A 27,036-nucleotide genomic window follows, 5' to 3' on the forward strand; every position below is an offset into this window, starting at 1 on the left:
AAGAATTATGACTCGGTGGAAACCCATATTCATATTGGATTATTGGATCTGGTAAAAAAATTGCTGCCCATAAACACATTCCACTTAGATAAAAATTAGATTGGAGATTTGAAAAGGTTTAAACTGTTAGTTAAAATAAAGCCACAATGTAACCTTTATTATATTAATTTGAAATTGGATGGGATATTCTCCTTCTATTATTTTATTGTCATCCATTATTGAGAGTGTTATCCAGACATTAAAATAGATTATTATTATAAATAAGGGGGAAAGTAGGAATAAATTGGAAAATTAGGGTGGCCAATAGAAAAAATTAATAATATTCAGGGCGTTAACTACATTGTCAAATCCTTGTCATGCATTTTTCTAATCATCGCAATGACGCCGTTAGTGAATCCGTCAACCGGGCCGGCGTAATAGACCGAAGTCCAAAGTCAACTCCTGCCTCGCTGTTCTCATCTCCTCTCTCCATTCTCCAAACAAGAGAAAGCATTCAAAAAGCCGGCAATGGAGATGGAGACTTCCACTTCCTCTTTCCTCTCTCTCGCCCGAATCCCCCGGCGAATCCCAATTCTCAATTATCATCACTCGGAATCAAGAATATATTTGCATCTTTGCCCCTTGTTCGAGAGAAGTCGGAAGAGATCGCAATTGAGTTTTTTCTCTGAGAGGAAAGAAGACGCCTTGGGGGCGAGTTGGTTTTCACTGTTTCACCGTGTGGATTCCTTGTGCGTAGAAGGAATAGAAGGTAGAAAGAGGTAAAAAGAACGAGAATTTGGAACAAAGAGTACGGTTGGGGAATCGGAATTTTCTCCAAGGAGACATCTTGTGGCAAGTGTGTATTTTTTTTTTCTTTCGTTTCTTTTCATTCTATTGACTTGTTATTTCTTGTACAATAGAAGGAGATATAGAGAGGTCAAAACACGTCATTCTAGAAGGGGTTTGGAGATTGGGAGATAGGAAATAAGAGAGATGGTGTTGGTTTTATTTGTTTTCCGTTGTTGACTAATTCTCCTCTGTAGACTGAGACAAAAAGAGGTAAAAAAAGAGAATTTATATTAGATTCTTTTTTCTTTTTTTTCATTTGGACTAGTTCTGATCTCTTTAAATTTTAGGGGAGACAGAGTAGAAGAGAGAGGCATGGCGAGAAAGAGGTTGAAGAGGTTCTATGCCAAGGAGGCAATGGAGTTCTTGAACCATGTGATGGAGGACAAGCCTCTGCTGCCATTCTTGATCCCTCTGGTGCTCTTCGCGTGGGCCGTCGAGCGGTGGCTCGTGCCGTTCTCCAATTGGGTGCCCCTTATTGCCGCTGTGTGGGCTACGATTCAGGTATGTGGGCCAAATCGCCAATCCTTGCATCCATAAGTACTTATAGGTGATCTTTTTATTACATCTTTCATGGTGGCGTATTGGATTTCAGCTGAATAATTGATGTTTGATTGCTTTGTTCCATGTGATATGATTATGATTATTTCCTGCTATAAGCATGTGGAGTTAGTTGTATATTAATGAGTTATATTTAAATTGCTATATCTCCCTTCTTGCAGTATGCGAGGTATCAACGCCAGCTACTTGTAGAAGACTTGAATAAAAGATGGAAGCAACTCATATTGAATTCATCAGTATATTACTTGATTTTCTTTTTGTTGGGTATTTGGTTTTAGAGTTTGGCACTTGAGTAAATATCGCTTCCATATATTGTACAGCCTTCTACTCCATTAGAGCCTTGTGAGTGGCTGAACAAGCTATTTATGGAAGTCTGGCCTAATTATATGGAACCCAAACTTTCCAAGAAGATTTCCTCTATTGTTGAGGTTAGTCTCAGAATCCTATTTGTCTTCAGATAATATTTTTGATTCTATTCTTATATAAGTTCCTGAACAGACGTTTAAATCTTTCACTGTATGTGTTAAAGTCCTGATATAGCTGGTAGCTTCTGAAGAGAGGTCTTAGCTATCAGCTTCAATAGTTAATTTCTAGCTAGGGAAAATGAAAATTCATGAATTTTTATAAGGTTAAGGATCTTATTTCTAGATACTCTGATTAGATATTTTTGATGATCTCTTAGCATGAAGAGTGAACTTAGCTGTCTTAGAGAGTAGTATTATCATCAGCATCATTTGAAATTTCTTCCAAGATGGAACAGAACAGCTGGAACTTATTGAAAACTAAGGCCAAAAATCATTTATTAAGGCTGAAATATGCAAGATTTTCAATTTTAACCTTGTCCAGACCACCATCGGTTGAAACCAATCCATTACAGCCCAATTATTTCTTCTCCACTTTGGGTCCAAACTGCAACCAACCGAAAAAATGAAACTTGGAATCATGGTTTTTTTTTTTTTTTTCCTTTTTTACATTCAGCACCTAAGTTGTCTTCAATAGATTGATATGCGGGTAAGGTTTAACCTGGAAAAGATTTGATACTACATAACATTCTGAGACCTTTTTAAAATGAAGTAAATGAAAAGTGGAATGAAAAGCCTTAGAGATACTTCACAAACTCGGATTGTTCAGCATGTTCTGCTTATCCTACTTGCATGGAGATGTAAATATTAATGTTTGTTTTGCGATTTATCGAGTATTCAACTCTCCACCTTGTGCTGGGCTTTGTGCTGACCCAAGCAATTGTTGTTGCATAGGTTTCCAGTTATTTCCATAGGAGAAATATTTGAACTATGCCATATATCTTTTCATCTTTCACATGTTAGCTATGGAGCTTATTACTATTATTTGTGCACATCATTGATTAAACTGCTACTTTAGGTCTATTGACATGAGCAGAATATATTGAACTGGTCACCTTTGCCATCTTCCTGTACTGGAAAAATTGTTGGAGATTTGGCATCTAGCCAAATGTTCATCATTTGCTTTTGTAGCACCTTTTTCTATGGGAAAAATGCCTAATATATCTCCAGTCGCTTTGCAGAGGCGCTTAAAGAATCGGAAACCAAAACTTATTGTAAGTGCTTCTATTTGGAGTTCTTGGTTGTTTGAGGGCTTCAATGTCATTGATTAGTACGTAATCATTCTGGCAATGCAACTGTTCCTTGTAGGAAAAAATAGAACTGCAGGAGTTCTCACTTGGTACATGTCCCCCCAACTTAGGACAGCGTGGAATACGCTGGATTACCTCTGGCGACCAGGTCCGTTGCCAGTTTACACTCTTCCATTTTTTGTCAATGACTCAGTAATGTAGCTTTTATATCTTATGTAGTTCTCTATGACATGGTCAATGTAAATTGAGGGTATAATCATGGAAGTACAAAATTAGGTTCCTGCAAATTATGGAGAATATGCAAAATAAGAGTCACTTTTTCAGATACCACACTTTTTAAATTCTTCACGCCAATATACAAGTAGGCTGGACCCACTTCCTTCGTGATTGCATTTCGCTGTTGTTCTTAGCGACCCCCGAGGTTCACTAAAACTTAAATGTTGGAAGTTGTTACTTTGGTGTTCTCTGGAATAGAAATAAAGTCTCTAAAATAAATGACAGTTATTAGTAATCTCTTTCCTCCATATAGTAGCTCTCTTGAAAATTGCAGTTGTAACTCAACCAGGGGTTGTAGCTTGAGAGTTTAGCATTTCTTTTAATATCTTGAGAAAGATGAACTTGCATGGCTTTGAGGTTTGGACTTTGAAGTTATATCCTGTTCCTCTTAATTATTATTATTATTAATACTACCTAATTTTCACTAATAGTCAGAGCTATTCAGATTATGCTGGGATACTGACCCCTCAACCCAGCTCAAGTCTTAGTCGGCCTAAGGAATCCCTTATCGAGCCGGATTAGATTTCAAAAAATATCTACTTGTGCCCATACAAAATCTGGTTGGGCATGATTAAGGATTTAATTGAACCATCTTAGTTGTACTCTATATAATTACCATTTTTCTCATGTTAGTCAACTATGGTCGCCTTGGAAAAGGGTATTCCATCTTCCCTTTGCTAGCTGACTCTTGCTAATATTGCTCATTTTCTCTGGGAAAAGGATGAAATGTTTGCCCCCAGTTAGAACAGTGAGAATTTTACTTGCCTAGACCTCATTCTCTTGCTTTAATCTTTTGTGTGGATCTTCCTGCTTTCCTTTTTTTATTTGTGCTCTGGTTTAAAATTTAAATGATAACTTTTTTCCATTGATTGGTTATATAGTATATCAAATTATCAACATCTTATGTGTCTGTCAAATGTTTGTTAAAAAAGGATTTAACACTTTGGTCGCCACCCCAAGATCTGAAATATATTATCTTGAGAAGGAAAATGTTAAATCTTTTACTAACCAGGTGAATCTGTGGCTAGAGAAGTATTAAATCTTTCTTTCACCAAATATTGTAGTCTAACTCATATAATTTTTCCAATACTTAATTTTAGGGAAATTTATTTAATACCATCCATCTTTCTTTTATTGTGGGAAACACCTTATATTTACCAGTCATCTAAAATTATTTTTTCATTTTATCTTTATTTCCAAAAACCTTGAGTTAGTTACTAGTAAGGGTAACTAACATAGTGGGATCAAGTTAGGAATTTTCCATTAAATACTTAATGAGAAATCCAAATAACTGAAATCATCGTCCTGCTCATTGATGGGGGGATGGTCCACGAAGCCTCGATAATCTAACTTTTGGCAAAAGTCTGGCTTCAGTGAAGTACCAGCCCAATTGATTAGAGAACCAAATGGATGCTACAATTTCCACAAGTACAGGGGAACACGGATCTAATAAGTAAAACTAAATAAATAGTTTCTTATTTATTGAACAGAAATTTTAATTAGGATTGTTGTGCTATTCTCTAGGAATAATAAAGCCACTCTTAGGGATACATGTATGACTGTATTTTTTTTTCTTTAATGGTGTTCTTTTTTTTTCTGTCAGATGCATATAATATAGTAAGTATAGATATACATAGACACATAGATGTTCATTTGTGTCTGCAAGTTTTAATTGTATTTATCAGTAAATTAATCAATTTTCCTTTTTCCCTTACAGCAAGTCATGCAATTGGGTTTTGACTGGGATACCAATGAGATGAGTGTGATGTTGCTCGCAAAGTTGGCAAAGCCATTAATAGGAACTGCCCGCATTGTCATAAACAGCATTCACATCAAGGGAAATGTATGTGGAGTTGTCTGCCATTCTTTATTTATAGCTTCTAGTGTTATCTGTTGTAATGTTGAACCAGAATTTACAAGTAACTCATATGAAGTATCATTTTTATGAAACTTCCAAGTAAGTTCTATCTGATTTTCTGTAGATATCTTAGATATTAGATGATCAGAATGTTTAGATGATTTGACAACTCCACTGAAGCTACTTAGTATATATGCTTGGAATGAAATTCGTGGTTAGATACTTCATCTTTTTTTAAATGCTTCTAACTGGAATTGAATGAGCAAATGGAGGCATCAAAGCAAGAATTACCGTCTTGAGAAAAAGGCGTTCAAGCAATAATCTAAAGTTAATCATGGTGTATCTAGCTTCATTCCTTTTAACTTTTTACTGTTGCAGCTTCTTTTGATACCAATTCTTGATGGCCAAGCGGTGCTTTATTCGTTTGATTCAACTCCTGAGATTAGAATAGGTGTTGCATTTGGAAGTGGTGGAAGCCAAACGCTCCCAGCAACAGAACTACCTGGAGTGTCAACATGGTTGGTGCGTTTCTCCTCGAGTGACTTCTTTTCATTTTCAATGTTCCTCTGGCTCTTTAATATGCATCAATATTCTTTGATTGGTCAAAGAAGATATGAAGTTCCATTTATCATAGTTTCCTATAATGTAGTCCTGGATGTTTTTCCTTTACCAGGTAAAGCTTTTCACCGAAACCATAGTGAAGACAATGGTTGAGCCTCGCCGTCAATGCTTTTCTTTGCCACCTGTAGATTTAAGAAAAAGGGCTGTTGGAGGTGTTCTGTCAGTTACTGTTGTTTCAGCTAGTAATGTGGGCAGGAATAGTTTGAAAAGTGACAACTCAGGAAGTCATACAAGCTCAACAGTAGGCCATCAGTCATCTGGGATCTTTGGCAGTAAGGTGCTGAGGACATTTATTGAAGTTGGAATTGACAATTTAACAAGAAAAACGAGCATTAGCGAGAATTCAGACCGCAGATGGGATTCTACCTTAAACATGGTATTGCATGGGGATTCAGGAATTCTGAAGTTTCATCTTTATGAATGGGATCCAAGCAGTGTCAAGCATAACTACTTGACCAGCTGTGAGATAAAGGTAGGCCATAGAGTGATAAAATTGTTCAATACTATGGACTACTCTTTGGAGTTTGGACTGTTATCGTTATTAATATCTTATTTTATTTCTCATACTCTTGAAACTTTGATGTCTAATTCTAACTCCAAGGAACTAAAATTGCTCTGTGTGAACAGATGAAGTATGTTGATGATGACTCAACAATATTTTGGGCAATAGGACATGAATCTGGTGTGGTCGCAAAACAAGCTGAACAATGTGGAAAAGAAGTTGAGATGGTTGTCCCATTTGAGGATGTTAATTTTGGCGAGGTACCAACTCTCTCTTTTTACCTTTAACTATAGATAACATGGCTTGAATGACATTCCACACTACATTTGTGGTTTGCAATTTACCTTTTGTATGTAGTACAGTAGACATATTATACATGTTGTGTGCTATTTTATGTTGATGTTGTATGAGTTTGTAGATCATCTGTCACTACCATGCTTTATCAAACTTATCGTGCAAGGATATATTAGTGCTTGAAGGAATAGCACTGATAATTCACCATCTAATCAAAAAGTTTAGGCTAATAGAGAAGTAGAGAATAGTAGTTTTAAATTTTTAATCTTGTATAAACATTAAATATGCCTAAAAAGTAGATTTGAACTTAGAACCTCTTGCTATGATGCGATAGAAATTTACGTACTACTCTAAAAGCTTAAGCTGATAAAGAACGGTGCCTATTTATCTTGTATACTTATAAATATCTTATTTTAAAAACAAGTATACCCCTTCTCTAGGAAAAGGAAATTTCACCACTTTTTTCTCCTGTAAGTTAATAATTTACATTGACGGGAAATGCCAGTCTGCATTTTTCTGTCAAAATGCTAATTTGATCCTTTTGTGTTGCATCATTGTTTGACATCCTAGAATTTCTACCTCTGAAAAATGGATCATTTGTCATTGTAGTTGTTGACTAAAGAAATTTCCATTCGATGCTACAAATATGTCTTCGCTATACTGAAGTTCGCTTACTGCCAAAAGGCTATATATAATTAACTATCACTTTCTGTACTACCACTTTATTCTCTTACCAATGGAAGTGTTAATACAATTATTTTTTCCCCAGTTAACTGTGAACCTTGTGCTGAAAGAATGGCAATTTTCTGATGGTTCAATCATCTTGAGTAACTCTGTTAACAGCAGATCTCAACCTTCTATCTCTGGTTTCCCAAGCCTTCAGTTGAGGACAGGGAGGAAACTGAAGGTCACTGTTGTGGAAGGTAGAAATCTAGTAATTAAAGAAAAATCTGGAAAATGTGACCCTTATGTAAAGCTCCATTATGGAAAGGTTAGTTGTTGTTATGTTCAACTCTCATGTTCAGTTGCATTCCTTTTATTCTTTTGTTGCTCATATGAAGGGGATTTTGCAAACTTTATAACAAATGAAGGATTTTGTTTTCAGGCCCTGTATAGAACAAAAGTGCTCTCCCATACTCCGAATCCTATCTGGAACCACAAGTTTGAGTTTGATGAAATAGGGGGTGGTGAGTATCTCAAGATCAAATGCTACAGTGCAGATATCTTTGGTGATGAGAACATTGGAAGCGCACGAGTAAATCTGGAGGGAATTTCAGAAGGTTCATGTCGGGATGCCTGGATCCCTCTTGAAAAAGTGAATTCAGGAGAGATAAGGCTACAGGTAGAAGCTATAAAAAATGATGACAACGAAGAACCGAAGGTATGCACTCATGTTAAGTTCTGGCTTTGGTAGGTAATAAAGTTGGTAGCTACTTGTTGGAAAAGATACATCATATTCCAAATAACAACAGTTGTGAATATGAATTTGGGAGAAGAGTGAATATTCTGAAATTGGTAAATCTTCTCATATTTGGCACCAATATGATGTACTTTTATGTAGTTTCAACTATATGAATTTTCCCTGATTTGTGTTTCTCATTAAGAGCTGTACTTTTTGTTGACTGCACCTGTTACTGTCTGCAGAATTCAGCTGCAAGATATGGTGGCTTGATTGAGCTGGTCCTAATTGAAGCTAAGGACCTGGTTGCTGCTGATCTGCGAGGAACTAGTGATCCTTTTGTTAGGGTGCAATACGGGAACACCAAGAAACGAACTAAGGTAAGACAATTTAGAAGGGGTCTTTTGAAACTCAAAACATTTATTACTTTATTACTTAGGAAGTTCTATTATGGGGAAAGCATCTGCAGTAACAGACTTAATTTAGAAAAGTTAATTTGTGAATATAGGAAATCAAATATTCTTAAAAATCCCTGGATAGTTAAAACATTTTTTACTTTAATTTTCCACATGTTTCATGATGAATAAATAGTATCTATCATATCAAAACCTAATATTTACTATTTAGTAGTTTCCAGTTTCTAACTTACCCATCAAGTAGGAATGCGGAAATTTGGTGCTTATTTAGTTACTTGATCAATACCTTGAATCCAGGCAAACAAAATCTTATTATAAACTCTTAGCTTCCATTATATCGATCCCATATTATTGAATAGTAGAAGTAAATGTACTATGGGATTCGTATCTTAGTCTTTGACATATCCTGCAGGTGGTTTACAAAACACTGAATCCCCAGTGGAACCAGACTCTAGAGTTTCCTGACACAGGGAAACCGTTGGTTTTGCATGTCAAGGACCATAATGCTGTACTCCCAACGTTAAGTATCGGTCATTGCACTGTTCAGTATGAAATGTTACGTCCAAATGAAACATCTGACAAGTGGATACCTCTCCAAGGAGTAAAAAGTGGAGAGATCCATGTACAGATAACGAGAAGAAATCCAGAACTACAGAAGAAAACCAGCATAGAGACTGATATTTCTCCATTGGGCAAATCACATAAGATATCTATTCAGGTGAGACTGCTTACTAAATTTTCTCTCAATTTTGTTTGCATTATTTGGTCTATCCTGTTGGAAAAGAGCCATATGATAAGTGAAAACTGTCAATTTGGCTCTGTTCCTTTCGCTCGCTCTCTGCCCTGTCATATCAGCAGCTCTCTCTTGGACTATGTTTCATGATTTTACAAGTTCAGCACCAACTGCGACCATTTTCTTAGCTAGTCTATTTTAGCTAATTACAGACAATACCAACCAATTTTTTTACAGATGAGGGAGGTCTTGAAGAAATTCCAAGGCTTAGTCGAGGATGGCGATCTAGAGGGGTTATCACTGTCCTTGAGTGAAGTCGAAAGCATCGAGGATGCCCAGGAGGAATACATGCTCCAGCTCGAGAGGGAGAAGACATTATTGATTAGTAGGATAAGCGAGCTTGGTCAAGAGATCACTAGAACAACATCAACCCCAGCAAATTTCCCATTTTAATAAATGCTTCCTTTCAAAAGAATATTGCATGCGCCGAGAGCAGGCATTTCTATTTATTTATTTAGGGAATCATAATGTTTTTCCTTATGAATGTACTATTACATACAAGATTGTTTGTAGCATGTCAATGACCTGTAAAATTGTTCAAGGATACCCAGAAAAGAAAAATAAAAGAATTTGTATATATACTCAGAGGAGGTTGTTCTAACAATTGGCTTTTTGTATTGCTTGCATGTAACAGGGGAAGTGAATTAGCTAAGTGGCATATATCTTAAACTCCTTGTACATGTAGAATGAGATAATATATAGCTATGTAGGCAAGGTTCAAATATTATTATCTTGAATCAAACTGCTTACTGCCCTAGTGTAACATTAGAGCAATATAGTATATAAAATATTGCCTAGGTTTGACCTGTAGACTTTGTAGCCGCTCTGCATGAGATCCGTACCCCAAAAAGCACTGAATTTGTGAGCTACGACTACAATTTGACATGACACTTGTAGACTCAAGCCATCCTTTTTTACATCTAGAATTAAGAAGGCAAGAGTTGACATGGTTGAAAATTATTGTCCAGAATCCCAAGGGAAGAGAGAGAGAGAGAGAGAGAGAGAGAGAGAGAGAGAGAGAGAGAGAGCGAGGTATAGAGTGAGAGTGTGGGAAAGGAGTAGGATGTAGGTTTACGTACACTTTCTCATGCAGGTATGGACATTCGTTCCTCTCCCCCATTTACATGCACATGCATTTCAATGTAGCCTAAGCTTTTTCTTTTTCTCTTTGTTTTAGTTCCTATAAAGCCAACTTTTATTTTTTTCTTTTTGGTTAAATACATTTTAAGCTTCTATACTTTTTTTTTTATTTTGACGAAAATTACCGCTAAGCTCTCCAAATTATTCGTTCAAAGGTAATAGTATTCACACCTTTTTATTCTTAAAAAGCATTAATTAACACTTTAAGCCGCTTGAACTTTCTCTCTGAGTATGTAATTTGTTTAATGGTTTTATAAATTATTTTTTTATGCCTGTTAAGAATGTTTGTTTGTTGTTGCAGTTTAGTTAAAAATTTGAATGAGCATAATTATATAAAAAAAGTTTAAGAAGGTAAAATTTATTTAACTCTTTTTGTCATAATTTTATGAATGCAAGTGCTTGAACTTGGGCTGCCACAAGTGAAATTAAATAAATTATTTAGCTCTCTAACTTGTACATGCATGTGATGTGACATCAAGTTCATACAAAGAAAACAACCTCTCAATTTTAAGCTTTTATATATGGCTGATACCAATCTACAATTGAACATATTAAATAAGTCTTTCTCTCTTCGAGATTCTTTTTGAGTGGCATGCAAACCCTTCACCTTTGTACATGCAGGTGATGTGATATCAACTTCATGAAAGAACTGACAACTCCTCTCTAGCTTTAATAGCCATCAGTTACTGCTGTATAATTTCCCATTAATCAGATTAGCCTACGTTAAACTTGTGCTCATTAATTTCCTGCATGATATAGCCATGACCTTTAGATTCCAATGGCCTTTTTGCAACGAAATAATACATACTACTTTATAGTAGAGGTGCAACTATCAAATTGCACTATTCTATGAACATATTAGATTGTATTGGGATAGCAATGATATATATATATATATATATATAATTTGTGTGTGGTATTTTCTTGGTGTTGTTGAGAAACAATAACAACGATAACGTGACATGGAGCCGTGCAACTCTTTTCTGTACATCATTGTTGTTCTTCCGGTACAGAGAGCTAAAAGCCAGACAAGTATTTAAGTCGAGACAGTAAACCACTTTGCTACACGACAGCATCTTGGCGTTTCAATGGGCCCCATAATTCTGGTCACAAAAAGAAAAAAGAGTGGCTTGAGTTCAAATGCTTTCTATGTACACTATAGCTTTAAGGAAATTTATTAAAAATATAGTTCATTTTGCTTTTATTATCATTATTACCCAACCAACCAACCATACAAATATTTGATATTTGACTTGCAGTTTGCTTTTAATACTTCAAATATAAGTGCGAGTTAAATTTATCCTGATAACAACCAATGCATAGAGAGTATTCCGTTATAAATTACCTAAGATAGCCCTTGATGCATAAGAGTACGTATTATGGTCATTTCACATATGTAGTTAATTGGATATATATTTTAAGACAATGAAAGCAACACATAGGGGTGGAATAATAAATACCCATATGACAATCATATATTAAATTATCTTAACATTTTAAGGTTTTAAAGAAGATAGCTGAATTAACTACCAAAACACTCCCAATTCAATTGAGTGTAACTCGTCGACCAGCTTCTTTTTGAAGGATGAGTAAGTCAAATGACGTAAAGTAGAATATATTAAGAATATTCGTGGTGAATGACGACGACGTGCCTTGGTTACAAAACAAGGAAAATCAAAGACAGGATAGCAATAAGGACTTATCATGGAATAAAGTATGGTGCAATCGTTATTGTAAATGTAAAGACAAAGACAAAATGTAATGTTTATAAAGGCATACATTTAGATGCAATTTGGTGATATATATATTAGAGAATTATCCCTTTTAATTCAGATGGGGCCTAAAAATTTGGCTGTATATATCTATCTATCTATCTATATACATATATATAAGAAAGAAATCTAAAGTTAATAATGTGGGGTAAGACTGGATGTCATATGCATAATGGGTAGGGAGAAGAGGAGCATGACCACACATCCGAGACAGGCACAGAGATAGCTGTTTGACAAACATCCGGCAAATCTAGACAAAGGGAGAGACAGTGGGGAAAAGGAAAGAAAGATTTCAAAACATGTGAGAAGGGTCAGAGGAAAAAGCCACCCTCTAATCATCCCAACCACAGCCATCTTTCCACCCTCAACTGTCAGTGAGCTCTTAGAAATCTATAACATCTTGTCACTCTCTTCCTTCCTTCCTTCCTTCCTTCCTTCTCTCGCTTGGAATAAATGGATGGGCATTTGCAAATGCCAATGTTTAGACCAAAGAAAAAAAAGAATCCTTTATTTCTAAATTTTTTGCATTTGAAATCTTAAAAACTTTTATTAATTCATGGACAAATTCGGTACTAAGTTCGGACCAAAAAAAAAAACCAAGCTGACATCGGGCCGACCGAGGTTGACAATCAAGTTTGTCAAAATTTTACTGTGAATGATGATAAGTTTGTAGGTGATTTTGGCGACAAGGTTATCACTTGGAGTAACACCCCCTCCTCCTCCTAAGTCCTAACCCTCCAAAAGTTATATAGTACAACCAGTACGCCAAATAGGTCAAAAGAGTATTCTTTTTCCTAACCCTCCAAATCCTAGTGCACTTGACAACAACAACACTGCCTGCCTCAAAGCTAATAAGGCTGGGGTACCTCCCCTGTGATGGCCCTCATCATACAATATATATAGGGCCCATTCAAAGATCATAGCTAGACTAGCATACTCTTCTTAACTAAATATTGGGGCTCCACTTTGTAAGAGGTGCCCTTGTCTTTATTGCCCACCATGGGATATCACACTCCCTGTGCCCTAACTCTTCAAGTGGCCACAACCACAGATAGCTAAAGGACATGTAAACCATTAGTATATACACACATATATACATATATATGTATGCATAACCCTAATTTACCCCTTAGTGATGAAGGATCCAAGGGTGGCGATCAAGGCTTTGGGGGCTCACGGAGTAGCCTAGACTAGTAATTATTCATGCAGGGGCTCAGTTTTATCTATCACTGCTTACAAGATATGAAGCAGTGGTAGATAAGTAGAGGGGGACTAGAGATCCTAGACTAGGGTTTGCAGCAGAGAAGAGAGAGAGAGAGAGAGAGAGAGAGAGAGAGCAAATGCCACGTCGCTCTCACACCTCTCTCATCCCAACCAAATAAAAACACTTACTACTACTCATACTACCCAAAGCGACTCGTCGTCTAACAGTCACGGAATCCAACGCAGCTTGGCCGCTTATCGTAGTATCTAAAGAAGGGGGGTGGGGGAGAGAGAAGAGGAAAAGAAAATTTGCGTATAACACCCTGTGTTTATTCAAATCCTTGTGCGTTTTTTTTTTCTTTTACTATTTACAAATCGCACCGTGGTATCTTCAAATGAGCAGAAGAAGACTCAGCTAGCTTGGTACGTTTCCCGAGAGGAACTGCGCGTGATGACTTGAAGCAGTAGATTTATATACGTGATGTTTTCTTTTCATTTTTTATGCCGTCGTCCGCACAAGTGCATGATGTTAAGCTTAATCTTACCCAGAGTATTGTTTTAAACTATATAAGATTTCAAGCACAAATCGGATTGAATGTAGTGTCTTATAATGCAAAATCTCTATCGTAAACTTAATCTAGCAGGAGATTGTGAGGTTGACACAGCGTTCTATGTGCATTGGCTTCATGTGAGCATGACTTTTAACACTTGTCGAATCTATTTATAGTTTTAATTATTAGACATCAATCTCTTTTTATATTTTAAGCAGTAGATGAGAGAAAGTTGATTTTTTTTATTTAACAAACTCTTTTATCTAACTATAACTAGCTTACAAGAATCATAACTATAAGAAAAGAAATCCTAAAACAACGAAAACCTTTATTGGCAGTAATAATAATCTAATTCAACCGGTCACAAAATTTGATCCAATAACATATATGTTATATAATGTAATATTCTATATAATTTGAGTTAAGACCAATAGCCCATTCAGTGATTATTTTTAGAATAATAGGCATTTGTCTCTCAGGATACAACAAGTATATTGTACATGAAAAGAAGTTGATTTTAGTGTCTTATAGAATAAGAATAGTATAGTATTCTCTCCAGCAGAAAACTCGAAAGTAGAATGAATTCTTATGCAAACTTCTATCTTATTTATATAAATAAATAATAGTTGACCAAGTGGTGCAAAATTTCCGTTTGGAAACCTGTTTGTTACCAAAAGAAAAGAAAGTATCATTTTGCTATTAAATTTGGATCCCAAGAGATGCACCCATTCACATAAATAAAAGCATATGCTTGGGTACAATCGAAATTATTTGTGAGTAGAGTAACACACATGTGTAAGTTGACTTACATATATTTTTTCACCCATAAAAATAGGTACCCTTTGAGGCCTCTTGTGCAAGTTGAATTTAGTACCTTATATATTTTACAAATATTTCATAAATAATTAATATAATTCTAAACTTACTTAGTCACTTTAAAGCTAATTTCCACTCACTATCTTTATAAATCTAAGTAGATAAATATATAAATCTAAATACTCTTTGAGCTCTTTCAGTTCTCTATTAATTCATTATTAATAAAGTGTGAGCCTGATTTAAATTTGAGCTCAAGATTCATATAAAATTCATATTCAAATGAAAAAAATTTAACAATCTTATATGTAGGATTTAACAAGGTGCTGCTTCAGAAACTTAATTACAAACTGGACCCATCACCACCAGACAGTATGGCCAGTAGGAAAGGCTGACTGCGTGTCTTAATTCTTCGGATAAGGTAGGGTCCTATTTGCAAACAGTGAAAATCATAGGATTTCAGGGTGTTACGTGCAAAACTTCCTTTAAAGAAAAAGGTAGAGAGAGAAGGGGGGGTTGTGTGAGGACTGAGGATAGAGAAAGCGACGGCTGGGGGCAGAGTGAAACTGATAGAGAACTTTCAGGCCCTCTCTCTCTCTCTCTCTCTCTCTCTCTCTCTCTCTCTCTCTCTCCCCACACACCACCCTCACTTTAAAACAGCCTTCCCAACATCGCAGTCTCAAACTGCAGTCTTTGCTTTTCTAAACTCCACAAACTCTTCTTCTTCGTCTCCTTCCATCTTAATTTGTCTTCAAAAGAAATCCTTTATTTGCTTTTCCTTCATCTCCATGTATGTATATATACCCTTCATATATCTCTCTTACTTCTGAGTTAATAGTTAGTAAAAAATACTAAAATCCCATCTCCAATTCCACTGCTTCATTAATTTTTTCTTGCAGGAGACCAGAAGGCAACCCACTAGACCTCAACAACTTGCCGGAGGAGTACGGCAAGCAGGCGTTGGAAGAGAGCTCGACCACCACCGCCGCTTCCACCGACGCAACCAGTAAGGATCTTTTACTCTAGCTATATACATATACGAATATATATACCTTTGTTTTACTTAGCTTATGAGGACTGAGCTGATTTGTTTCAGAGTTCAAGAAGAAGAAGAGTACTGGAGGGAAGGATGAGAGTGCAAAGGTCTATGAGTGTAGATTTTGCTCTCTCAAGTTTTGCAAGTCTCAAGCATTGGGAGGCCACATGAACCGACATCGCCAAGGCATGATGATGATGATGATGATATATATATATATATACCATACTTGCACCATACATACACTTGCACTAAATTCCATCATCTTTATATACGATTAGGAGATCATGAGATCCATACTATTTCATTTTTTTTCTGTTCTTCTTGATGTGTGAAATGTGAAATTAATTATGATGCAATATTAGAGAGGGAGACAGAGACCCTTAACCGCGCGCGGCAACTCGTGTTCGGCAACGAAGGCCTAGCCGCCGTCGGAGCTCCTATGAGGTAACAAGTTAGTTTCTTTATTTTATTTTTATTTTGGCTTTCTAGGGTTTTATGATATAGTATCTAAGATATACTTTTGAGTACTTTTTTTTTTAAAAAAAATTGTTAGCTAGGTTTCCTTTTTGATGGATTTCTTTGTTATTACATGATAGCATGATGGATGTAAACATTGGAGGGACACAACCAGGAGGTTTCCAGCATCGAGGAGATCCATGCCTACAATTCCGGCCAGTTTATCCAAGAATACCACCACAAGCACCACCAAGACCTCCACCTATCCAACCCTATGTTTATCCTTCCTCCACTTCACATAACTTACCTTATCCTACAACTTATCCACCTTCCCATCCTTCGGTAGCCGGTGGCGGCGGCGGCGGCGGCGAATACTTCATCGGCCATGCGCTCACCGGTGGACCGCAACGCAACCCGCACCACCCCAATTATGGCCATGACTCCAGCTTCACTTGCTTCGGCGAGCCGTTGTCGCATAATTTCCCGATCGAAGGGGTGCCCGCCGCGCCGCCGAACAATCAACAGGATAATGTGAATTGGAGATGTAGTTTTGGACATGGGCCACATATGTGAATTTAATGCATGTGATTCCTCTTCTATCTTTGTAAGCACTTGCACCAAACTACCTTAATAGAATTATGGCGACCCAAGTGAGTTTTCTTTTCTTTTTTTAACTTTGCTATCTCTCTTTTGTATCTTTTAGCAGGGTAGTAGTAGATATCTATATATCTAGTCAAGATTGTGGCATGTTATCTAGCTAGTATGCAAACTAGATCTCTTATTCCAAATTGGGCTCATGTAGGCTAAGGCAGGTGCTTTGCTTGGGACAATAGGAGAAAAGGCCTAGAGAATAAAGCAGGCAAGGGATCGATTGAAGAAAGCTTCGATCCAAGTAAATTTAGTTTCTCGAGTCATGAGTTGTCAAAGGAGCTAATCCGGTTAGAGTTCTGGATGCTATCGAACACTTTAATCAGTGAGCCTGTGAGCCGCAGTAAAAGCTTTCCAATTAAGTGTTATGGCAAAGCCACCCAGCTAAAACTCGTAGCCTGAGCAGTCTAGCTAGGTTCTATCTATTCCCACTTTTTATCTTTGCCCTTGGGCACACAAACCGCAAGAAATCCAAGCAAAAGAAAACAAAACAACACTTATATATATATGTCAATATATGTTTACTGCAATGCATGCGAGCACGGGCATACAAATGATATTGCTTTAAATTAATATCAGACTAAGCTTAGTGGTGCTTGTGCAGCAGCTGTTATCTTTTGGGAAGTGGTCGAAGAGCCCAACGAGAAGAGATGATTAAGTAGCTGCATGGTAATATTAATCATTTTTATGATCAGTAAGGCTTGAGCAACTTATTGGTCAAATAACACTTCTGAAGAAAAAAAAGAATAAGAAAATAAAACTATGCAGCTGACAATATTTGATATCTACGAGCATTCTTTGAGTGTTTGGTCGTTTACAACAATGAAACTTATGATGCTTTTTATCTGAATACTCTGCAAGTTATGAATCAATGACTTCATACTTTAATTTCTTGGTCTCTAGGATAATTAGATTGGATATGCTTGTACGTTTCAAAGTTGGTAAACTAAGAGATAAAGCTAATATGAAGTGGAAGTTTGACACAAGAAAAGTAGGAAAATATCACATGATCCCTATCACAAAGGACTGTTTGGCCTTTGAGCTCATGGAGAATTCATTTCCAGTTGGAAAGTTGCAATTACTACGGGTTAAGATATCTGTTCACAATGTTTCATATAAATGAGTTTACCTGAAGATAACACAGTGCATGATTCTATATTTTATGATCAGTACATGATATTACATTTCAAGAACTATAAAAATGACTTGAAAATTCAATTGCTTGACAATAGTTTGGAGCATAATGAGAAGTTTACCACTGAGTGATATGAAGAAAAGAAAAGGATACCCAGAGACAATGAAGTTTGGTGGACTATGGATAGAAACAATGAGGATAGTATATATAATAAACCAGTTGCTCATAATGGAAAACAATGATACTACTCTTATGCAAGAGGGACTTGTAAAGAAGCAATCTCTGAATGAAACATGGAAACTGATGACATTCTGAGTTGCTTTCGGGTGAAAGACTTTAAATGAAAAGAGTTATTTTTGCATGTATACCCTTCTAAGATCCCTTATTTATATACGTACTCCAATAATATTCCTCTAATGTTGATATTTATATGCCCCTCAAAACACTGATTTTTGCACGAGTACCCTTTTCTTTTTGCATTGATATCCATGAATGTTAACTAGTAAATTAAGTTTTATATTAGATGTATTCCTCTAGAATAAGAATGTCTTTATTATTTCATCTATTAATGCTTCAGATCTTAACGTATTATTATTGAAAAGTAGCTAGAATGACATCCATGCAAAAATATTAGGTTTTGAAGGATATTTGCGCAAACATCAATTTGGAGGAGTATAAGCAGGGTAGGAACACTAAGTCACATATATTATCCACAAACACTTGTGTGATTGTATTTCCTGATATTCTAATTGCCAAAGTTTATAATGGCTACCAACTTTGAAAAACACTCTCCTGTTATTTGGCATGATCTAAACTCACCCCTTATACTTTAAACTTGAATATTTAACTCTTTTGTGGTCCAGACTGAGTTGAAATTACTAGTCAACCGTTAACTAAAACATAAAAAGACTTAATTAACCCTATATAAATATAGTCTGATTTAATTTATAAAGGTACTTTGATCACTTTGCATTTTAAAGAAAAAGCGCCAATAAGCCACAATTAAGTTCTGAGTGAAAAATTTAACTACTGTAATTTAGTTCAGATCATCGGGAAGTTAATTGCTTAAGTTTAAAAAAAAAATATGGATTTAAAAAAAAAAGATGCTTGTAAAAGAGAATCTTATGCATTTACTTATCTTCACATCTAACGATTTTAAACTATGAATTTATATAAAGTATGAAACGTTTTATTACATGATTGGAGAAGAATATTTCTTAAAGGTACTATATGAAACTTGGAAGCAGAAATCACTTGTGGGGATGCATGTTGATAGAACCTCAAATCTAACTGCTATTTTTGGACTTGGATTACTCTTGAGCTCATCTATCGAAGCCTTGTGCTTTTACCCATGTCAAAGGGGTGTAGGTAACCACAGTGATGATTTACTGAATAGTTTTTGATGACTCTGAAGTAATTATGTCATTGTTTGAAGCTCTTGTGGATACTCATATCCTATAATTTAAAATATTTTCATTGAATCTATGAGGAATGACGTACTGTAAACATCTCAAATAAGAAATTGTACGTTTACTTATATACATCAACTTTCACTAGACTTTTCCGGTACTTGACCTAAACATAATACTCATGGCTAATCTTAATGAAGGATCCTAATACCATTGTGGTACTTTGTGCTCAAGGTTTAAAAGGTTCACTGGGTTCATAAATAGGAATACTAGATTTTTATTAGGATTAAGGATGCAGAAGTAATAACTATCACATATCAAGACAAACCACAACCTTACAATTTTCCATGCAGCTATAGTTCAGTATACCTGTCTCACAGAAAAAAGTTCAAATCATTACAACTGGGCCTCAGTTAGAATGCACAGAACACACCAAACATCCTATAAGCTATTGTACATTCTGTATATATGGAGCAATCAATTTCCACAAATAAGAGGATAATAGAGCAACGAAATCCCATAGGCCATGGGATGTCTTTGTTACTGTGTATCTGTATATTCTTTTCAATACATGTTAATAGGATAGTTTTGTTTGTGGAAGCTGGCTCTGAAATCTGAATAGGGCTTATTGCACTAGAGGTATTTAACTTTTGAAAAGGAATTGAATCCAATCTCTGACAGAAGCAGCATAATACCAATAATACTGATCATGTTTCTGCAATAACATCCTTAATGGGGTTTTGAACCTTTCCCAATATTTCATAGTAAACTAGATGGGATCATTGGTATGAGATTCGATATTTTAATCCAAAAAAAAGCACTTAAATACCAGAGAAAATCAAGATCTTTTAAATGGATACTTTGATTCGCAATGCAAAAGGAAGAAAGGAATATGAAGCATTAATTTATTGGAATAAATCAAGATACAGTGCAAAAATTTGTAGAGATGAATTTAAAAGGATTATTAGTAACATACAAACTGAATTGAGTTGGTTGTAACAATAAATAGATCAGCAATGAAGTCAATTACATATCCTAACCTTTGAAGATCCTTTGAACAAACCACACTTGTTAAATATCAAATACTGTGGAAGAATTGAAGATAAGATTATCACAGACAAAAAATTTAATGCACCTGATGAACATCATGTGTATCAGATTAACAGAGAACACCTTTTGTACACCTGATTACGATGCCACACTTCCTGCACAGTGCTTGTCCAGCCAAGAGATGATGTTGTCGAGAACTCTGAATATCATCTCATCAGATTCACCTTCTAGAAGAGAGTGATGAGCGTCTTTGTAAAGTCGTAACTCCTTGTCCGAGCTTCTGGCCTTCTCATACAAAGCCTTGCTCACTGAAGGATCGGTCACAATATCAGCCTCACCATGCAGAATCATTAGTGGCAGAGAAACCTAAGAAAGAGAAGGGAGACCTGATCATGTTCTGTTATACCAAACGAAAGAATGTAAATGAACAACGACTTCACTTCAGCACGTAGAAAGTTGGTAGCAGACTCTGCTATGTGGTCATTCTCATAAGTATATGTGCAAACCATCCTACTGCATACACTTTGCAGTACCTTGGTCACCTGTCGATACTGTATAGAATAACTTATAGAGAGGTTGTGTTCAGTGCAATTGAGTGTTCAATGATTATGAAGTTTTTAACTAGTTATATAGTTTATGGAATTCAAAATTATTAAGGAATAATGGCAATCTATCCAACCCACCAGAATACCTTATTAAAAAAGTTCATTTAATAAGATAATAGTGGTTATATCTCTGCATAAAACCATATGCTTGCCTTTAACTTACAAACATAATCAATGATGTGATAACATAACAATTAAATGCAAGCAGAATGCTCCTAGGCAGTCATTCTACTAACGTGCCTAGGTAAGACAGCCCAGTCACTAGGCAAATTTCCACAACGTTCCAACTGCATCAATATGTAAGATAAAAACCAACAACTAAATCATACGGACACTGCATAGCTGGAAAAAAGAAGAGCTATCTAATATTCATACATCTTCTAGTCGCCTTTCTATCTCCTGGGTGATTCTAAGCAACTCTAATGCTGTCCCGAGGCGTGGTTTGTCCTTGTAAACAATAACATTGTACGAAGTCTGCATCCAAAAAACCAGAGCCATGTTGAACACAATATTAGCATATATAAAGCAGCTGCAAGTTAAGAAGATGGTAAAGATCCTAATTTGGAAAACATGGACAACAGAAGTCTACAATTTACACTAAACATTGCTACAATGTATCTCATGAGAGTGGAAAATAAGGGAATCACATAGATTAATCAGTGCTGCACAGAAACTTCAACAGATTCATATATGCGATTTCAATTAATCAGGATGGTGGTAGAGGGAACAAACCTGCTCTCGCTTTATTATATCTTTGAATGCCATCTCCGCTATATCTTTTTGAGGGACCAGCTTCTCTTTTGGAAGAACTTTGGCCATAAAAATTAAAATTTGCTGAACAGGCCAAGGTGGAATAACATCTTCTGCTATCTACTAGAGATTCTTCACACTTATTAGAAGATGACACTGAAGTCTGTAAGGTTCATTAAATGAAGCAAAGGCAAAATTACCTTGCACATTGGTGCAACCAGGATTGCACCATCCCATGCATCCGGCTGTTTAAAGTGTACTTTTAATGCAACTGCTCCTCCCATTGATTGACCAAATAAGAAGCTTGGAATACCATGGTACTCAGAATTTTCTATCAGACAAACCATGCATTAAATACAGAGGACGATGGATTGAAAGAAAGATTAAAATCTGTATTCTGATTCATCTGTTCTTATAATATGACATACTTTGACATGGATTAAAGGCAGCGCTTTGAAACAATGCCTAGGATGTGTGAGGAGTTATTGTATAGGAAGAGATAATATCATTCTGCATCAGTCTCAGTGAATCTTGTTCCAATCAAAATGAAACATACAATGACATACGCATAACAGAGCTTTACAATCCACTTGGGCATTGCAAATATTCAACTGGTACATTACATCATATAAACAGTAATGCGTATTAGTACCATAGTCTTTTTAATGTTAGGAATCCGGTCACGTTTGTTCTTGAAGGATACAAGGACTCCATACACCTACTGCACTGTTTATTTGTTGCAAATTATCTGGCACTGCTGATTTTAATGAGCCAATTGGTTGCTTTAGAAAGATCTACCATCCCCATATCAAGATATCTCAACAAGAAAAGATGAGAAATACAGCTAAGATCATCATCATATAGCCCAGGAATGGTAATGGAATCATCTGATCCAAGATCAACGTACAAAAGACGAGAGCTTGCCTAGCTGATGAGGAATTCTACCACCGAAGACATTGGAGAGATTGAGATCAACTTTGTAAATGCTCCGTTGAAGCCCAGGATGTTTTTCCCATGAAATCATTCATGCTCAGATCCAAATAACTGAGATGCTACAATGCAAGTAAAGAAGAATTGATCTCACCACTCAACGACTTGAAATTTAGATTGAGTCTGGAAACAAAACCAGTGTGCTATTGGCATGAGACACTTTGCCCTCTCAAGAAGAGAGATGATTTGTAGGATCTTCACGACGTCTTTACTTGAAGGTGAGAAGAGCCATTCTCTCAGACTCAATGTAGCCCAAGTTGGGCAATGAACTGCATCTTATTTCGATGCTGAGAGAGCTAAGAACCAGAACAAGTGATAGAATGATGAACTCTCTCTCTCATTGAACTAGTATGTTTTGAAGGCTAGTCATTTTATTCCACATTGCGCGAAGGTTGACTATATTTATAAGTCTATATACCGGAATTTGGTCAACAAAGTTCTGGTAATGTATATTCAATTGTATCCTTGTATTGCATTATACATTATTGTCTATCCAACTGGACTACAACTTCTTTGATGTCATACTGATCTTTCCAGACTAGTGTCTAGTTCCTATTATATGTTAATTCTGACAATTTAATTTTGCTTCTTCTCTTCATATAATTGACCTATTATATGTGCACATAGTAAATATCACTTCAGGAAATGACAGTTTATTCCCTTTTTGTTTTGTTATTCACAAATGCAACAAGTATGCAAGAAAACTGATGTATATTGGAAACTATCACTGTAAGCTTATAATATTCAGGAAATGAGTTCATTCCCTTTTTGTTTGTTATTCTCAAACACGACAAGAATGCAAGAAAACTGGTGGAGGTAGTAAGATAGATCCAATTGATGTTGTAAGTCCGTGTAACCATTGTTGCTTTCCCCTTTATTTTCTCTACCATTCCTAATGCTGGAAATATATTTGTCTTTTGAATTTTATTTCACAAACCTAGAACATTTTTGAGAAGATAATGTAGACATTTTCAACAAGCAAATTAATTGCAAAAATTTCTCAACAGAAATAATGAACTATACTTGCACTAAATGATTAGAGGAATATTCTTAGCAGAGACAGACCTTTAATTTTAGAGAAGTGCTCAACTACGTCATTGACAAGAGAATCGAAGCTTGGTATATATCCATGAAGTCCTTCTGAAAGACCAAACCCAGGATAATCTAATGCAAAAACTCCATACCCAGCTGATGCTATTTTCTTAGCAATTCCTAAAAGATAGACAAAAACTTTGAATGTAAACCTTGAACGAGTTAGATGTAAGGTAAAGTAAATTAAGTTACAAGCTGCAATGCTGGAACTAAATACCTTCAAAGAAAAATGTACAGGTGTCTCCATATCCATGACAAAAAAAAACTAGAGCCTTCAATCTTGACTCCTCTGGCAGCCAACTCTTGGAAAAAATTTCCAAACCTCTGGAGTTGATATAGAAGGACTACGCATAAACAGCTTAATGAGATAAAGCATCAGCTTTTAACTAGTACAATAATGCAACCTACAGACTCAAGTACAAAACTCAAGCAATTTGAGCTCTGGGTGTCAGTAGGCCACTTTCACCTTGTCTTAAGTTTCAAAGTTGATCCTACTAGCCACAAGGCACAGAATTTACTGAAGCATGCCACAGGGTAAAACCCACACAGCCAGATAAAAGTTTCAATAGATAAGGCTAGATAAAGTATAAGTCAACTTTCATCAACGCATTTAATGCAAGCTGGCTAATACGGACATGAATTTTTCTTACATGCACTTTTCACCGATGCTGGACACGCAGATACTCTATATCTCTCTCTCTGTCTCCCTCTCTCCCTCTCTTCCTCCACACACATACACAAATATGTTAATGTATAAGAATGCTTCTAGAGTACTAGGACTATTTTGGGCATCTGGCCTATGTTTTAATCTCAGAATGGAATACTGATCCAGCTTCAACAATCACGAATCCCATTATCAAGAAGTGTATTGACGGCTTCTTGTACCAATTTCTCCTGACACATTACTAATTCCCCTGGCGTAGATCTACTTGTTGCTAATAGATCGGCAATTAAAAATTGAAGTATTTTTGCCAAAATCAATCAATCTTATAATTTTAACAACTGTGTATACCATTTGATAGAGTTCAAAATTTCTGGCAGTTCAAGATAGTACCTCCTCCATTTTGATTCCATTATATTGTGCCTGTTACGAGGACAAGAGATATGTGAGTCATCTTCCTCAAATTAATGATAGAGTCACCAATTAGAACTTGATAGTTTCCATGAAAAGAAGAGAACCCTTCAAAAGGAAGAAGCTGAGAACAATTTTAAGGAACTAAAGTCTTATTAAAGGAACAATGAAGGGAAAATTAGCAAAATTAGTGACAATATGTAGTAGGATTCAATTATACCAAGTAATCATGACTTACTTGTGTTTGAGAATCATACCATTTTCATAATGCAGAAAATCAGTACCAGATTGCACAAAATTCAACATAATCTGACAAGATACTCAGGAGAGAAAAGGTAAAATTCTCAAAAAAGTTGGATAAATGCTTGTTGTCCTCATGCGATTTGTAAGAAATTTTCCTCTGCAGCTCTTATAAAAATGCTATGATGCCATCAGGGTTCATTAGAGTCCCTATGGAACTTCCAGAACAGAGAACCACCCAATATTTAATTTGTTTCACTTACTCAAAAAAGCTCAAACAAAGTCAAATTTTGGCCGGAATAAACCTAAACAAACCAAATCATCAAATGCGAAATAGGATTCAATTACACCAAGTATTCATGAAAAGAACCAAGTCAACTGATCTCAATAAGATTAGAAACAGGGTAGTGACCACCAAGATTATCCAAAATTAGAAGGTTCATGTTTAGTACATCTACAGATAATGGAACTACTAGGGACAACGAATCACCTTACCTTGAAAGTTTACACAATCTCAAAAAGGAAAAGATCAAAATTTGGCCATAAGAAACCTATCCAAACTCGATCATAGACAAGACTCAATTACACCAAGTGGTCTTGGGTCATCTGAAATCTTTTATTCCAGTAAAGAATTTGGTATTCCAACAAAGACCCAACCCACAAAACCATCTCAATAAGATGAGAAACAGAGAGAATCTTGATACCCTTAGCAAGCAATGGTCGATCCCGAGCTGCACATCCTTGAAAGCCTCCCGAATCCGACGGCGCTCATGGGCCTGATCAAGATTGGCTTCCGACACCATCTTCGCTAACCTTTCATCGACACCCTCCCACCTCGCAACCGCCGCCATAACGCCAAATTCTTCTCCTTCTTGCGGAAGGAGAGCTCGAGAACACCAAGGGAATCTAATGGAGATGAGCGCGTGAAGGAATACGAATTGGATTCGAAGAGAGAGAGAAGGGAAAAGATCCGTGGGCGAGAGAGGACTAGAAAACGAACCGCGAGAGTCGTGTGGATTTAATTTGGAAGGAAAGAAAACGAACGGGTGGAGATTGGAAAATAATGGAGCGGATCGTCTGCAGCCCCGATCGCAGGGCCTATATATGCAATTGGGTCTGTCAAATTCTTTTTACTGAAATTGCATGTAACACCCCCACATTTCACTGAATATTTTTCAGAACCTTCATTTTAATTTTTGTGTGAGAAGCCCAACACCACCCTTTTTCAATTTTACAAATTCATTCCTTATTTTTTTTTTAATATATTTGCAGATAAACCATCTTTGTTTAGCTAATAACGGAGGAGTAATCCTCTGCATATTCCTCCTCCTTTTTTCCCAGCTTACAAATAAAACTTCTGACGGGCATTTAGTCTAAAAATATTATAGATTTATTCTCACTGTATACCTGCTGAGGTGGTTTCTTGCAAATTATATCGCTAAAAGGTTGTTTCTTGCAAATATATCATTTTTCTTTTGTTTTATGCTCAAATGTGAAGCTTTTATGCCTTTATCTAAATCAGGCCTTTTCTTTTATGTGGGCCAAACATAAACATGAGTTGTAGCGCATTCCTACACTAGGAGCTGCAGATTCTTATTGTGGGCCTTGTCGTGGGCTTGTGCGAAAATTATTTAGAGTTGGTAATTACCTTGCTCTTGCTCTTGCTCTTGCTCTTGAGTTCAACTCCAACCTCAAATAATATTGTGGAGAAATTATTTGGTGGTTGGTGGTTTAATAGCTTGGCTTGATTCAGTTGATGGCTCGGTAGTGCGGTTAGCTTAGAAGAATAGTTTAACAATGCAACGGCTTGGAGCAGGTCTCAGCGGCATTTGGTTCGAAGTAATTGTTCGGCGACGTATATGACTTTGAAGCTAGACTAGATAGCTAAAAGCTTTGCGGGACCTAAAAATACCT

The 27,036-nt window shown here is 36.2% G+C and overlaps 3 protein-coding genes across 8 annotated transcripts; 2 read left to right on the plus strand and 1 right to left on the minus strand.

Annotated features, from left to right (window-relative positions):
• The first annotated feature begins 448 nt into the window (after window positions 1–448).
• Window positions 449–9,742, plus strand: LOC140792691 (uncharacterized). Of its 5 annotated transcripts, none has more exons than XM_073143836.1 (16): window positions 449–758; window positions 900–1,038; window positions 1,125–1,329; window positions 1,548–1,622; window positions 1,707–1,814; window positions 2,930–2,962; window positions 3,057–3,146; window positions 4,992–5,117; window positions 5,511–5,654; window positions 5,806–6,225; window positions 6,381–6,515; window positions 7,319–7,540; window positions 7,655–7,930; window positions 8,194–8,328; window positions 8,777–9,082; window positions 9,335–9,742. In XM_073143836.1, exons 3-16 carry the CDS (start codon window positions 1,141–1,143, stop codon window positions 9,548–9,550), a joined length of 2,475 nt encoding a protein of 824 aa, XP_072999937.1. In that variant the 5' UTR covers window positions 449–758; window positions 900–1,038; window positions 1,125–1,140; the 3' UTR covers window positions 9,551–9,742. The 5 variants fall into 5 exon arrangements, with proteins under 5 accessions (XP_072999937.1, XP_072999936.1, XP_072999935.1 ...); XM_073143835.1 differs by having other exon boundaries at window positions 510–835; window positions 1,116–1,329; XM_073143834.1 differs by having other exon boundaries at window positions 526–758; window positions 1,116–1,329.
• A 5,428-nt stretch (window positions 9,743–15,170) lies between these two features.
• Window positions 15,171–16,805, plus strand: LOC140792680 (zinc finger protein STAMENLESS 1-like). The gene is made up of 5 exons (XM_073143809.1): window positions 15,171–15,426; window positions 15,536–15,642; window positions 15,733–15,858; window positions 16,038–16,119; window positions 16,272–16,805. Coding segments are annotated over exons 1-5 (750 nt in total). The 5' UTR covers window positions 15,171–15,424; the 3' UTR covers window positions 16,705–16,805.
• Window positions 16,806–20,247: 3,442 nt separating this feature from the next.
• Window positions 20,248–26,111, minus strand: LOC140793113 (caffeoylshikimate esterase-like). 2 transcript variants are annotated; one of them, XM_073144487.1, is made up of 8 exons: window positions 25,827–26,111; window positions 24,823–24,894; window positions 24,028–24,154; window positions 23,784–23,930; window positions 21,929–22,059; window positions 21,711–21,848; window positions 21,354–21,452; window positions 20,248–20,739 (listed from the first exon to the last, which is right to left on the minus strand). In XM_073144487.1, exons 2-8 carry the CDS (start codon window positions 24,823–24,825, stop codon window positions 20,512–20,514), a joined length of 873 nt encoding a protein of 290 aa, XP_073000588.1. In that variant the 5' UTR covers window positions 24,826–24,894; window positions 25,827–26,111; the 3' UTR covers window positions 20,248–20,511. The 2 variants fall into 2 exon arrangements, with proteins under 2 accessions (XP_073000588.1, XP_073000587.1); XM_073144486.1 differs by having other exon boundaries at window positions 24,865–24,894; window positions 25,827–26,109.
• Window positions 26,112–27,036: the final 925 nt, after the last annotated feature.

This window comes from Typha latifolia, chromosome 7 (assembly GCF_019914945.1).
Source record: "Typha latifolia isolate L0001 chromosome 7, TyphaL0001v2, whole genome shotgun sequence".
Lineage (NCBI taxonomy): Eukaryota > Viridiplantae > Streptophyta > Magnoliopsida > Poales > Typhaceae > Typha > Typha latifolia.

Excerpts from the sequence above, each read along its gene's own strand:
- LOC140792691 (XM_073143836.1), top strand. The coding sequence starts at position 1,141 with ATGGCGAGAAAGAGGTTGAAGAGGTTCTATGCCAAGGAGGCAATGGAG. Across the intron at positions 6,516-7,318 it reads AGGATGTTAATTTTGGCGAG|TTAACTGTGAACCTTGTGCT; the intron begins GTACCAACTCTC and ends TTTTTTCCCCAG. Across the intron at positions 9,083-9,334 it reads CACATAAGATATCTATTCAG|ATGAGGGAGGTCTTGAAGAA; the intron begins GTGAGACTGCTT and ends ATTTTTTTACAG.
- LOC140792680 (XM_073143809.1), top strand. Across the intron at positions 15,643-15,732 it reads CGCTTCCACCGACGCAACCA|AGTTCAAGAAGAAGAAGAGT; the intron begins GTAAGGATCTTT and ends GATTTGTTTCAG. Across the intron at positions 15,859-16,037 it reads CATGAACCGACATCGCCAAG|AGAGGGAGACAGAGACCCTT; the intron begins GCATGATGATGA and ends ATGCAATATTAG.
- LOC140793113 (XM_073144486.1), bottom strand. The coding sequence starts at position 25,973 with ATGGCGGCGGTTGCGAGGTGGGAGGGTGTCGATGAAAGGTTAGCGAAG. Across the intron at positions 24,155-24,864 it reads ATGGAATCAAAATGGAGGAG|TCCTTCTATATCAACTCCAG; the intron begins GTACTATCTTGA and ends GTTTATGCGTAG. Across the intron at positions 22,060-23,783 it reads GCACTTCTCTAAAATTAAAG|AAAATTCTGAGTACCATGGT; the intron begins GTCTGTCTCTGC and ends TTTGTCTGATAG.